The 14,545-nt window shown below is 38.8% G+C and overlaps 1 protein-coding gene across 2 annotated transcripts in view; it reads left to right on the top strand.

The window, feature by feature from the left end:
• The window catches only part of TBCE (tubulin folding cofactor E), a 91,303-nt gene that overhangs the window by 9,550 nt on the left and 67,208 nt on the right, over positions 1-14,545 (top strand). The window contains exon 2 of one of the 2 annotated variants that reach the window (XM_047824932.1): positions 12,910-13,037. In XM_047824932.1, the coding sequence (XP_047680888.1) occupies positions 12,944-13,037 (94 nt within the window). In that variant the 5' untranslated portion in view covers positions 12,910-12,943. Of the gene's footprint in view, positions 1-12,909; positions 13,038-14,545 lie in introns of those variants that run through there. The other variant, XM_047824933.1, reaches the window with a different exon arrangement.

Genomic DNA, 14,545 nt, shown 5'->3' with positions numbered 1-14,545 from the left:
AGCCAAATTATGTAAAGATCCCAAATGTTCATCAACTGATGAATGGATAAGAAAGATGTGGTATATGTATATAATGGAATATTATTGAGCCACAAAAAAGAATGAAATCCTGCCATTTGCAACCATGTGGACAGGGCTAGAGGGTATTACACTGAGCGAAATAAATCCAAGAAAGACATACCATATGATTTTGCTAGTGTGGAATTTAAGAAACAAAACAAACACAGGGAGAAGAAAAGAGGAAAACCAAGAAACAGACTTAAAAAAATTTTTTTTAATGTTTATTTTTGAAAGAGAGAGAGACAGACAGAGAGTGCACAGGGGAGGGGCAGAGAGAGGGAGACATAGACTCCTGAAGCAGGCTCCAGGCTCCATGCTGTCAGCCCAGAGCCTGACACGGGGCTCTAACTCACGAACCGTGAGATAATGACCTGAACCGAAGTTGGACCCTTAACTGACTGAGCCACCCAGGTGACCCAAAACAGACTGTTAGTTACAGGGAACAGACTGATGGTTACGCGAAGGGAGGTGGGTGGGGGATGGATAAAATAGGTGAGGGAAATTTAAGGAGGGCACTTGTTATGATGCGCACTGGCTGTTGTATGGAAGTGCTGAATCACTAAATTCTACACTTGAAACTAATTTTACGCTGTATGTTAACTAACTGGAATTTAGTTAAATTGGAATAAACAAATAATAAAGCTTGGAAAAAAACATAAGCTTTTAGATGAGAATCCAGTTATGTGAAATAAAGTTATCAAAATACTTAAAAATTGTAATGTAATGTGTGTTCATTAATATTTTAAATGACAGAATCTAGTGGCAGGTCTAATAAATGCTGTAATTAAAAAAAATTTTTTTTATTAACGTTTATTTTTGAGACAGAGAGAGACAGAGCATGAATGGGGGAGGGGCAGAGAGAGGGAGACACAGAATCGGAAACAGGCTCCAGGCTCTGAGCCATTAGCCCAGAGACCGACGTGGGGCAGGAACCCATGGAGCGCGAGATCGTGACCTAAGCTGAAGTCGGGCGCTTAACCGACTGAGCCACCCAGGCGCCCCTAAATGCTGTAATTTTGAAATAGTGATGCATGTAAAATATATCTTGGGATATCTATAATAGCTGTAATGTGATAGATGTGGGATCACAGGTGCTGCTAATCAACTTTTTTTTTTTTGCCTATGTGCACAGTTTTGGAAAATGCTGAATTTCAGTTAGAAGATACCTTGAGTCTATGGATTTAGAGTAAAAAACATGTCCCTTAGGCTCTGTCCAGGTAATCAGCCCAGTGGTCCAACTACCTGGAGTTGAGTGAGGTCTTCTCTATTCTTTTTTTTTTTTTAATTTTTTTTTTCAACGTTTTTATTTTATTTTTGGGACAGAGAGAGACAGAGCATGAACGGGGGAGGGGCAGAGAGAGAGGGAGACACAGAATCGGAAACAGGCTCCAGGCTCTGAGCCATCAGCCCAGAGCCCGACGCGGGGCTCAAACTCACGGACCGCGAGATCGTGACCTGGCTGAAGTCGGACGCTTAACCGACTGCGCCACCCAGGCGCCCCTTCTCTATTCTTGTTAATTACTCCTGATCCCAGTTACATGACCTATACTATATTTCTTTGGCCAAGCTTCCTAGATGCAGCCTTTGGGTTTCTGAGCAATATCCACCTGCATTGTCCCATTATGGTGCAGTCCCCACTTTTTGGGATAGTCATGTATGTTTTCTTGAATACCATCAAGGCCAGGTACTAACCTTGACCTACCTTTAGTCTGAGTTTCTGGTGGTCATGACTTAACCACTGAAGATATATTCCCTCTCATCTTTTATTCCTAATAAGCATAGATAATAACTCAGATGCTAGGCCATTTCTTTTCTTGTCTTCCCAGGTAATGATCAGCCTCATTCTAAAGTAGTCTGCCTCTCAGAGGAATTGAGAAAAATAGTTCCCAGTAGGAATTAAGAAAATGTGATTGAGAGGAATGGATACTAACATTCTATAAAGAGGGAAAAATTGCTCCTGACACTATGGAAATTGGATGCTGTTGAGAAGAAAGAGTGTTATATATAACCAAAGTAATGGAGGAGACAGCCAAAAGATTTTAGGGAGAAATTGTAGCAAAAGCAAGTACCTGAACGTGTGGTCTCAAGTTTCCGTTCCAGGAGGATACCTGCAATACCGTGAATATCACTGAAATTTGCTGGGATGGGCTCATTATTGGAATGGAAATACATGTCTTTGTTAAAAACAATCCAATGTAACATTTGAGAGCTGAAGAGTATATATCAGGAAGATATACATACTTGTTTGGCGCGAAGAGTAGTGACATTAGGGTAGAAAGCACAAGGGACAATGCTAGGACTGAGGAATAGAAGAGATCTATAGATTATGCTGTATATCATTTGGTAAAGAGAATAAGGTTGTTATCCTCCTAATACAGACAGATTATAAAAGAGGCACAAAAATCAGATAAATCATGAAAGATTTCAGCTGTCTTAAATTCTGCTAGAGGCTTCTTTTCTCTGGAAAAGACCTGATTTGTGTGTGGAGTGGGGGGGGGGGGGGGTGTCCATTGTTAAGTTCCTTGGCAGAAACAAAATGAGAGGAAAGATTCCTTTGTTTTGAATTCTCATCAACAAGGAGGAAGAAATAAGTGAAGTGAAAGAGCCTCAAAGATTGTGGGAAAAGAAGCTATTTTTGAATCTTCTCAATGAAAAAAATGTTGAATATAATCAAACTGCTTCCTAGGGCAGGTATAATTTGAAGAGTGGAGAAGAAATACCATATTCTTTTTTTTTTCCATTTTTTTAAAAACAATGTATTTTTAATGAGTTAAGCATACAGCTATTTCCGTTAGCTTCTATACACACGCTTGCAAACAATTGTCTTTTTTTTTCGCTTGCAAGCAATTGTCTTTTTTTTTTTAAATATGAAATTTATTGTCAAATTGGTTTCCATGCAACACCCAGTGCTCATCCCAACAGGTGCCCTCCTCAATGTCCATCACCCACTTTCCCCTCTCCCACCCCCCATCAATCCTCAGTTTATTCTCAGTTTTTAAGAGTCTCTTATGGTTTGGCTCCCTTCCTCTCTAACCATTTTTCCCCCTTCCCCTCCCCCATGGTCTTCTGTTAAGTTTCTCTGGATCCACATAAGAGTGAAAACATATGGTATCTGTCTTTCTCTGTATGACTTATTTCACTTAGCGTAACACTCTCCAGTTCCATCCACATTGCTACCAAAGGCCAGATTTCATTCTTTCTCATTGCCAAGTAGTATTCCATTGTGTATATAAACTACAATTTCTTTATCCATTCATCAGTCGATGGACATTTAGTCTCTTTCCATAATTTGGCTATTGTTGAAAGTGCTGCTATAAACATTGCGGTACAAGTGCCCCTATGCATCAGCACTCCCATATCCCTTGGGTAAATTCCTAGCAAGTGCTACTGCTGGGTCATAGGGTAGGTCTATTCTTAATTTTTTGAGGAACCTCCACAGTGTTTTCCAGAGCAGCTGCACCAGTTTGCATTCCCACCAAGAGTACAAGAGGGTTCCCGTTTCTCCACATCCTCGCCAGCATCTATAGTCTCCAAACAATTGTCTTAATGAAGAGCTCAGTTGAAGGATGCATTATATGTAGTGTAGTTTCAAAGAGGTAAGCATATGGCTATTCCCATGAAATACCATATTTTAATGATTCAGTGTCCCAATTAAAGTGGAAGCAAATCAGAGCTCTCTAAAACTTGAAATATTGGGCTCAGCCAGGCAGGTGCCCCTCGTGTTTTTTTTTTTAATTGTGCTGAAATACAGATAACATTGACCATCTTAACAGTTTTTTTTTTTTTAAAGTTTATTTTGAGAGAGAGCGATAACGGGAGGGACAGAGTGGGGGCAGGGGGGACACTCCCAAGCAGGCCCTGCACTGTAAGCACAGATCCTGATGTGGGGCTCCATATCAGGAATGGTGAGATTATGACCCCAGCTGAAATCAAGAGTCAGATGCTTAACCTTAAGATTGAACCACCAGGCGCCCTGACAATTTTTGAAAAATACTAAAAAATTTTTAAATTTATTTTTATTTATTTATTTAAAATTTTTTAAAATTCTTTTTTATTTGTTTATTTTTTAAATTTACATCCAAGTTGGTTAGCATATATAGTGTAACAATGATTTCAGGGGTGGATTCTTTAATGCCCCTTACCCATTTAGCCCATCCCCCACTCCTACAACCCCTCCAGTAACCCTCTGTTTGTTCTCCATATTTAAGAGTCTCTTATGTTTTGTCCCCCTCCCTGTTTTTATATTTTTGCTTCCCTGCCCTTAGGTTCACCTTTTTTTAGTCTTTATTTTGAGAGAGAGAGAGAGAGACAGACAGAGTATGAGCAGGGGAGGGGCAGAGAAAGGGAAACACAGAATCCAAAGCAGGCTCCAGGCTCTGAGCTGTCAGCACAGAGCCTGATGCAGGGCTCAAACCCATGTACCATGAGATCATGACCTGAGCCAAAGTCAGAGGCTTAACCGATTGAACCACCCAGGCGCTGTGACAAGTTTTAAAAAATAATTTAAAACAGTTTTTTAAAGTTTATTTATTTATTTTGAGAGAGAGAGTGTGCAAGGAGGGGCAGAGAGAGGGAGAGAGAAACTTCCAAGCAGGCTCCACACTGCCACCAAGGAGCCCAACGTGGAGCTCAAACTCAAGAACTTCTAGATCATGACCTGAGCTGAAATCAAGAGTCAGACCCTTAACTGACTGAACTACCCAGGCATCCCTTGAGGATTTTTTTTTTTTTTTTAAGTAATCTCTACACCCAGCATGGGGCTCAAACTCACAACCCTGAGACCACGAGTCTCATGCTCCACAGACTGAGCGAGCCAGGTGCCCCAGACCCTCTTAACGATTTTAGGTGTACAATTGAGTAGTGTTAAGTACATTCACACTGTTGTGCAATCTTAACTCCTATGTCTCCAGAACTCTTTTCATCTTGCAAAACTGTAACACTGTAGCCATTAACACTATTTCCCCCTTTCCACAGCCATTGGCAACCACAATTCCACTTTCTCTATGAACTTGGCTACTCTAGGTATTTCATTTAAATGGAATCATAGAGTATTTGTCCTTTTGTTACTGGCTTATTTCACTTAGCATGATGTTCCCAGGGTTCCTTCATGTTATATAGCATGTGACAGAATTTCCTTTCTTTTTAAGGCTGAATAATATTTGACTATATGTGTATACCACATTGTGCTGATCCATTCATCCATCAACGGATATTTGGGTTAGTTCCATCTTTTGGCTATTTGTGAATAATAGCGCCGTGAACATGGTCGTACAATTACCTGCTTGTGTCCTTCCTTGCAATTCTTTAAAAAAAATTTTTTTTAATGTTTCTTTATTAGTTGAGAGACAGAGCATGACCAGAGCATGAGCTGGGGAGGGGACGGAGAGAGAGGGGGAGTCACAGATTCTGAAGCAGGCTCCAGGCTCCGAGCTGTCAGCACAGAGCCTGACGCGAGGCTCGAACTCATGAACCATGAGCTCATGACCTAAGCCGAAGTCGGCCGCCTAACCGACTGAGCCACCGAGGCGCCCCTTTCCTTGCAATTCTTTTCAAAGTATTTTATTTGAGGAATTATGTAGTCATCTCATTGTGAAGAACATCCAGAAAACAGCTTATATTTTTAAAAACAGCTTAAGAAAAAGATGAGTAAAGTGGGTAAAGGATGTGAACAAGTAATTCATAGAAAAGGGAATCAAAATGAATAGATGCTCAGCTTCCCTCATAAAAGGAAATGTAAATAAAATGTATGTTTCACTTATCAGACTGACAAGCAACCAAAGATTATTCTGCGAAGGGCAACGTTGTGATGATACTGGGGCTTGCATACGGTGCTGGTAGGATTGTGAATTGGTGCAGTTCCTAAAAAGGGACATTTGTTATTAGCTCTCAACATTAAAAATGCTCTTCCCCTTTGATTCAGCAATACCCAGTTTGAGATTGTTTACTACAGTTATTTTTGCACAGGTATAAAAAATAATTGAGAAGGTTTAATCTTTGCCGTATTATTTATAATAGCAAAGACTTGGAAGTAACCTAAGTCCATCAGTTTGTGAAGACTGGTTATATAAATTATGGTATATCTATACAAATACTGTGTAGCCATAAAAAATGTAAAAGCTTCTGACATGGCTGTGGGTAAATTTCCAGGTTATATTATTAAATGAAAATGTAAGGAATAGAACCCCATATAGAGCATGGTATCATTTGTGTAAAGAAAGGAAAAAGCATATCAGCCTGTATAAGCACAAAATGTGTGTGGAAGATACTATAAGATACTAATAAAACTGTTGCCAGTGGAAAGAGCTAATGACTAGCAGGAATGGAAGGGAAACTTTTAGTGTATTCCCTTTTATTCTTTTGAGTATCATCTATTTAAAAAATTAAGTGAGAGGGGCACCTGGGTGGCTTAGTTGGGTAAGCATCCAACTTGGGCTCAGGTCATGATTTCATGGTTTGTGAGTGTGGAGCCCCACTTGGGGCTCTGCGCTGACAGTGTGGAGCCTGCTTGGGATTCTCTTCCTTTCTCTCTTGCCTCTCTCTCTCTCTCTCTCTCTTCAAAATGGTTAGGTAAACTTTAAAAAATAAAAGAAAAGGGGCACCTGGATGACTTAGTTGGTTAAGCGTCCGACTTCGGCCTAGGTCACAATCTTGCCATTCCCAAGTTCGAGCCCTGTGTTGGACTCTGTGCTGACAGCTCGAGGCCTGGAGCCTGCTTCCGATTCTGTGTTTCCCTCTCTCTCTCTGCCCCCTCCCACTCATGCTCTGTCTCTCTCTCTCTCTCTCTCTCTCTCTCTCTCTTTCAAAAATAAATAAACATTAAAAATTTTTTAAAGAAAAAAAATTAAGTGAGAAAGATGTATCTGGAAAAATATAAGGAGCATCCCTGAAATGGAAGAAGAAACAGCATAACAATGACTTTGAGACACTTGAATGGACCTCTTCAGAAAAATACTGGTAAGGTTGAGCCTCCAAATCAATTTGTGAAAAAATGGGAAGATAAGAAAAGAAGCTTCTAGGATTGATCTAGACTAAAAAGTAGTACAAATGCCTTGGGTGTAGTAATATACGGCTTTTAGTTTAAATCTTGAATATTTTGAAACATAGGAAACACCCAGATACTCGTTGCCTTTATTTAGCGATTGTTAACATTTTGCCACCTTTGCTTCATCTTTTGAAAATATATTTAATGTTGCATAGAGATGACAGAAAAATCACAGATTGACTCAATTTTTTATCTTTTGTCGTGTCTATGGAAAATGATTCCTGTCTTTAAAAAAAAAAGCCTGTTTAAAAGCATGTTGAAGATAAAAGGAGGTGGTATAGTGTTTGGCCATTTTGAATTAGCCTGCATTCCAAGAGAAATTACATGTAGTAATTCATGAAAGAACTGGGAAATACAATTGCAAAAATTCCTGTCCGTAATCTTTAAAGAGTAATGAACAAGGGGAAATAGAACCTCTAGGAAAGATATTTGTGAACATTTAGAAAAGCAGTAATCCTAAGGAAGTAGGAAGAGTTGAGCGAGTCTTGCTAAATTTGCCTTTGTTTGTTTGTTTGGATTGCAATTCCCTGACAAGCCAGGGAAATTTGCAGAGAACAGTGCAGTATTTACTTTCTCTGTTGATCATCATTATCTTCCTTCTCGTACTCATTATTGTCAATAGAACAAATCACAAAGGAACAACTGTTCCTTCCAAAAATATTCATACAACTCAGAGGTGTTTAAGTTACCCCATTCCTCTGATTGACAGTATATTCTGGGACTGACAGTTTATTTTGATTTCAGGGGAGCATTTCACAAAGTTCATGATGTTCTTGCATGTGAACTGGATAATAGGAGGGCTTATAACTGAAAAGTTTTACTCACAATTTGTATGGGTTCTGTCTTTGGTCAAAGTCATATATCTAATACACACAGACACAGACACACACACACACACACACACACACATATACATTTTGTTTCGATCTTACAAAAATTGCACAGGACAGAGCTGGGAGAGATAATTAATGGGGTGTTCAATGTTCAGTATATATAAATGTAAAGTTCTGCATTTACATGAATAATGATGTGTTAAGTCCTGCTTCAATGATTAGTTGTACAAGGGGCACGTGCCTCTGTCAGTAGAGCGCACAACTCCTGATTTTGGGGTCGTGAGTTTTAGCCCCATGTTGGGTGTAGAGATTAGTTTAAAAAAGTTAGTTGTACAAGTATAGAATAGAGAAGACCTGACTTGAATTTCTTCATGGAGGGGCGCCTGGGTGGCTCAGTCGGTTAAGCGTCCGACTTCAGCTCAGGTCACGATCTCGCGGTCCGTGAGTTCGAGCCCTGCGTCGGGCTCTGGGCTGATGGCTCAGAGCCTGGAGCCTGTTTCCGATTCTGTGTCTCCCTCTCTCTCTGCCCCTCGCCCGTTCATGCTCTGTCTCTCTCTGTCTCAAAAATAAATAAACGTTAAAAAAATTTTTTTTAAAATAAAATAAAAAAAAAAGTTCTTCATGGGAATTCATAAGACTTTATAGAAACAAGTAAACAAGTAGATTTTCTTTTAGTGTCAGTGTTAGTATTTAACTTTGTTTTTGAATGGACAGTCTGGCCATGGCTTTCTCGAATCTTAAACATGTTTATTTACTTTGAATAATTGTCTCAAGAATTTTTCCCAGGGAAATACTTCAGGGGACAAGAATAATTTAAAAACAAAACCATGTTTTTAGCTGTTTTTTTGGGGGGGGGGGAGGGATAGAAATGATTAAGTAAATTGTGGATCTACAGGTCAACATTAAAGAGCTTAAGATGATAATTCTGTGGCTGTATAGAAAAATGTTCACCTGTTAATAAAAGAAGTAGAATAGAAATTATGTATCTATTTCACTTGTAAAAAATTCTGTTTACATGTTAATGAAAATTGAAAAGGCATTTAAAACTAGTGAAAACTATTTTTTAGGATAATTATCGTTAAATTTAAACATTTAAATTTTTTTACATTTGAATTTTTATGTTAGAAATTATTTGAGTATAGTTGATACACAGTGGTACATTAGCTTCAGGTATACAACATTGTGATTCAGTTTCTCTATACGTTATGCTTTGCTCATCACAAGTGAAGCTACCATCTGTCACCATAGAACGTTGTTACAGTGTCATCGACTGTATTCCCTATGCTGTGACTTTTCTTCCTGTGACTTACTCATTCCATAACTGGAAGCCTGTATCTCCTGTTTTGCCAATTCACCCCCACCCCATTCACCTCTGGCAAATATCAGCTCTGTATTTAAGGTTGATTCTGCTTTTTTTTTGTGTATTCATTTATTGTTGCTTTTAGATTCCACATATGAATGAAATCATATGATATTGGTCTTTCTCAGTCTGAATTATTTCACTTAGCATAAGACCCTCTAGGTCCATCCGTGTTGTTGCAAATGGCTCAAAATCATCCTTTTTTATGGCTGCATAGTATTCGTCTGACACACACACACACACACACACACACACACACACACACACACCACTCTTCCTTATCCATTTGTCTATCAGTGGACACTTGAGTTGCTTCTACATCTTGGCTATTGGAAGTAATACTGCAATAAACACAGGACGCATACATCTTTTCAAACTGATACAGTGTTTTTATTTTCTTTAGGTAAATACCCAGTAGTGGAATTGCTGCGTCATATGGTATTTCTATTTTTAATTTTTTGAGGACCCTCCATACTGTTTTCCACAGTGGTTGCACCAATTTACATTCCCACCAACAGGGCACAAGGGTTTTTTTTGTTTTGTTTTGTTTTTGTTGTTTTTTGTTTTTTCCCTCCACATCCTCACCAACACCTGTTATTTCTGGTCTTTTTGGCACTAACCATTCTAACAGGTATAGAGGTTATATCTCATGGTGATTTTGATTTGCATTTCCTGGGTGATTAGTGATGTCGAGCATCCTTTCAATGTGTCTGTTGGCCATGTCTTCTTTAGAAAAAATGTTTCTTCAGGTCCTCCGCTTATTTTAATTGGATTGTTTGTAGTTTCGTTGTTGAATTGTATAAATTCTTTACGTATTTTGGATATTAATTCCTTATCCGATATATCATTTGCAAATATCTGCTCCTATTCAGTAGGTTGCCTTTTTGTTTTGTTGATTGTTTCCTTCATTGTACAAAAGCTCTTTATCTTGGTGGAGTGCCAGTCGTTTATTTTTGCATTTGTTTCCCGCACGTCAGGAGACGTATCTAGAAAAATGTTGCTAAGGCTGATGTCCAAGAAATTATTGCCTATGTTTTCTCCTAGGAGTTTGTGGTTTTAGGATTCATATTTAGGTCTTTAATCTATTTTAAGTTTACTGTTGTGTATGGTGTCAGAAAGTGATCCAGGTTTGTTCTCTTGCATGTAGCTCTCCTGTTTTCCCAGCACTGTTTATTGAAGAGACTGTCTTTTTCCATTGGGTAGTCTTGCCTCTTTTGTCATCAATTAATTGACCATACCGGTGTGGGTTTATTTCTGGGCTCTCCATTTTGTTCTATTTATTTGTCTAAATTTTGTGCCAGTACCATACTGTTTTGATTACTATAGCTTTGTCTATAACTTGAAATCCAGGATTGTGATGCCTCTGGCTTTGTTCTTTCTCAAGATTGGTTTGGCTGTTTGGGGTCTATTGTGGTTCCATACAGATTTTAGCATGAATGGTTCTAGTTCTGTGGAAATTACGATTGGTATTTCATTGAGTCTTAAACAGTTTTTCTTTATTTTTCTTTCTTTATTTTTTTTAACATTTATTTATTTTTGAGACAGAGAGAGACAGAGCACGAACGGGGGAGGGTCAGAGAGAGAGGGAGACACAGAATCCGAAGCAGGCTCCAGGCTCTGAGCTGTCAGCACAGAGCCCGACGCGGGGCTCGAACTCACGGACCGTGAGATCATGACCTGAGCCGAAGTCGGCCGCTTAACCGACTGAGCTACCCAGGTGCCCCAAACAGTTTTTCTTTAATATCAAATTTAGTCAGTGTTCAAATTTTCAATATTCTCACAAGTTTTTACTTTAAAGTTACTTACACTTTTTTAAAAAATTAGGGTCCAAACGAAGTCCAGTGTTGCAATTGGTTGTCTTCAGTTTTTTTAAATCTGTTTGTTCTCCCTCCATGTCTTTCTTTTTCTTCTTGTGTTCTCCTTGTGTTGAAGAAACTAACTTGTTTGACGGTAGGGTTCCCCACTGTCTGGATTTTGGCTGACAGTGTCTTTTCACATGTTCCTCAGTCTTCTGCTTTCCTGTGAAGTAGGAGGTGGATCTAGTTACCATTCCTGGATAGGAGATACTTTTCACTCTGTCTCCCTTTAGGGCCTTCTCTTTAGTTTCATGGTTCTGTCTTTTTATTCGATTTTAATGGTTTGGTTTTTTTTTATTTTTTTTAATGTTTATTCATTTTTTGAGAGTGAGAGACAGAATGTGAGGGGGAGGGACAGAAAGAGAGGGAGACACAGAATCTGAAGCAGGCTCCAGGCTCTGAACTGTTAGCACAGAGCCTGATGTGGGACTTGAACCCACAAACCATGAGATCATGACGTGAGCCAAAGTTGGGCTCTTAACCGACTGAGCCCCCCAGGCGCCCCAAGTTTCACGGTTTTTTGTTTGTTTTGTTTTAGTAAGCTCTGTGTCCAATGTGGGGCTTGAACTCACGACCCCGAGATCAAGTGCTACATGTTCCACCAACTGAGCCAGGCAGGTGCCCCTAGAGTTTAATTTTTATTTATTGTTCATTGTATGTGTTGCTTCCTATGTCTATGGATTTGTTTTTTTCTCCCATCCTCAAGAGATAACAATGCCCATATTGCCTGTTTTCTTGTCCTGTTCTCTATCACTTTTCTCCTCCTTTTTTGTTTTTTTTATTTATTTAATTTATTTTTTATTTTAGAGAGGAGTCGGAGCAGAGTGAGAGGGAGAAAGATAATCTCAAGCAGGCTCCGTGCGCAGCATGGAGCTCTACACGGGGCTGATCGCCTGACTATGAGATCACGACCTGAGCCGAAATCAAAAGTCTGACACTTAACTGACTGAGCCCCCCAGGCGCCCCTGCCCCCCTCTCTTCCATTCTCCTTTCCTTCCTATCCCCTTCAGTAGATGACAGAATAGACAAGTTATGTGATGTGAGCTAACTGGAGTTGAGCAACATTTAAAAAACATATTATTGGGGTGCCTGGGTGGCCCAGTTGGTCGAGTGTCTGACTCTGTTTCAGCTCATAATCATGATGATGATCTCACAGTTTGTGGGTTCAAGCCCCACATCAGGCTCTGTGCTGATGGCATGGAGTCTGCTTGGGATTTTCTCTCTCCCTCTCTCTGCCCCTCCCTTGCTCATGTGTGCGCTCTCTTCTCTCTCTCTCTCTCTCTCTCTCTCTCTCAAAATAAACATTGTTATCAAAATATAGTTAGAAAGTAAAGTAAAATGAAACTATGAGAATATGCCACATAAACCTATAGGTCCTTCTCTTCACCAAAATATGAAGACTAAATTGCAGGAGTGTTGACCTCAAGAATATCTCACTAAAGTGAAGGGGCGCCTGGGTGGCTCAGTGGGTTAAGCATCTGACTTTGGCTCAGGTCAGGATCTCACAGGTCACAAGTTTGGGTGATGTGTTGAGCTCTGTGCCGACAGCTCAGAGCCTGGAACCTGCTTTAGATTCTGTGTCTCCCTCTCTGCCCCTCCCCCACTCGTGTGTGTGTGTGTGTGTGTGTGTGTGTGTGTGTGTGTGTGTGTCTATCTCAAAAAATAAACATTAAAAAAAAAGGAATATCTCGATACATGAAAAAAATAAATTTTAAGGACTTTATTAAGATCTTGTCAATTTTGTAATTTTCTTCCTAGATCTCCTCATATTTTGGATTCTGGCTATATTATCATGAATGACACAAAAAGTGTCATTGGTCGACGAGTTGAAGTTAATGGAGAACATGCAACAGTGCGTTTTTCTGGTGTTGTCCCTCCTGTGGCAGGTAAATTATAAGTGTGTGTGTGTGTGTGTGTGGTGTGTGTATTTATTTATTCTGGATTGTTTCTTTGTAGGCTTCTCTGTAGTGCTCCCCCCCCCCCCCCCATAGTGCTTTGTAACAATAAGAAACAATTTGTAGATGCTTCTTATATTCTTATATACCATTGTTTTGTTCGGGTAACAATATCCTGTGGTCTATGGTTTTATTTCATTTTACATTTATCTAATTATTTAGTGTTACTATTTTATATTAATTGAATGTTAAAATATCTTCTGAGTAAACTTAAAACAACTCATAATCTTGAATTTTCATACCCTACCCTCAAAAACTAAGAATTTTTTGGAAATTTCTTTTGTCATTAATCCACGTGTATATGTATTTGAAGTAGCTTAAATCGATATAAATACAATTTGTGATGTCTTCTTTCATTTATTATTTGGAATATATTTATATTTCTATAGTATTATTTTGCTTACATTTTTTGTTAAGATATAATTGACATATAACATTATATTAGTTTCAGGTATACGAAACAATGATTTGATATCTGTATATATTGCAAAATGATCACCAAGTTAAGTCTAGTTAACATTCATCATCATACATACTTACAGAGTCTTTTTGGTGTGGTAACTTTTTTTCCTTTTAAATAATATCATTCTTGTATTTTTTTTATTTTTTATTAACAATTTTTTTTAATGTTTATTCATTTTTGAGAGGGAGGAGGAGCAGAGAGGGAGACACAGAATCCACAGCAGGTTCCAGGCTTTGAGCTGTCAGCACAGAGCCCGATGTGGGGTTCGAACTCATGAACTGTGAGATCATGACCTGAGCCGAAGTCGGACGCTTAACTGACTGAGCCACCCAGGCACCCCTCATTCTCTTATTTTTAAATTTATTTATTATTATTTTTATTTTTTAATTTTAATTCCAGTATAGTTAGCATACATTGTTGTGTTGGTTTCAAGTGTACAATGTAGTGATTCAGCAATTCTTTACATTTTTCCTGTGTTCATCAAGATAAGTGTACTCTTAGTCCCCTTTCACCCATTCACCCCCCACCCCCATCTCCACTCTGATAACCATCAGATTGTTCTCTATAGTTAAGAGTCGGTTTCTTGGTTTGTCTCTTTTTTTTTCCCTTTGATTCTTTTGTTTTGTTTCTTAAATTCCACATATGAGTGAAATGATTTCTCTGACTTATTTTGCTTAGTATTATATTCTCTAGCTCCATCCATGTTGTTGCCAATGGCAAGATTTCATTCCTTTTTTATTTTTGCCTTTTATATATGCCACATCTTTATCCATTCGTCAATCGGTGGACACATTGGCTGTTTCCATAATTTGACTATTATAAATAATGCTGCAGTAAATATAGGGGTGCATATGTCTTTTTGAATTAGTGTTTTCATATTCTTTGGATAAATACCTAGTCGTGCAATTACTGGATCAGGTGGTAATTTTATTTTTAATATTTTGAGGAACCCCCATACTGTTTTGTACAATGGCTT

The sequence above is a fragment of the Prionailurus viverrinus genome, chromosome D2 (genome assembly GCF_022837055.1).
Source record: "Prionailurus viverrinus isolate Anna chromosome D2, UM_Priviv_1.0, whole genome shotgun sequence".
Lineage (NCBI taxonomy): Eukaryota > Metazoa > Chordata > Mammalia > Carnivora > Felidae > Prionailurus > Prionailurus viverrinus.
The sequence above is the reverse complement of the archived record's forward strand: the minus strand, read 5'-3'. Positions and strand labels throughout refer to the sequence as shown.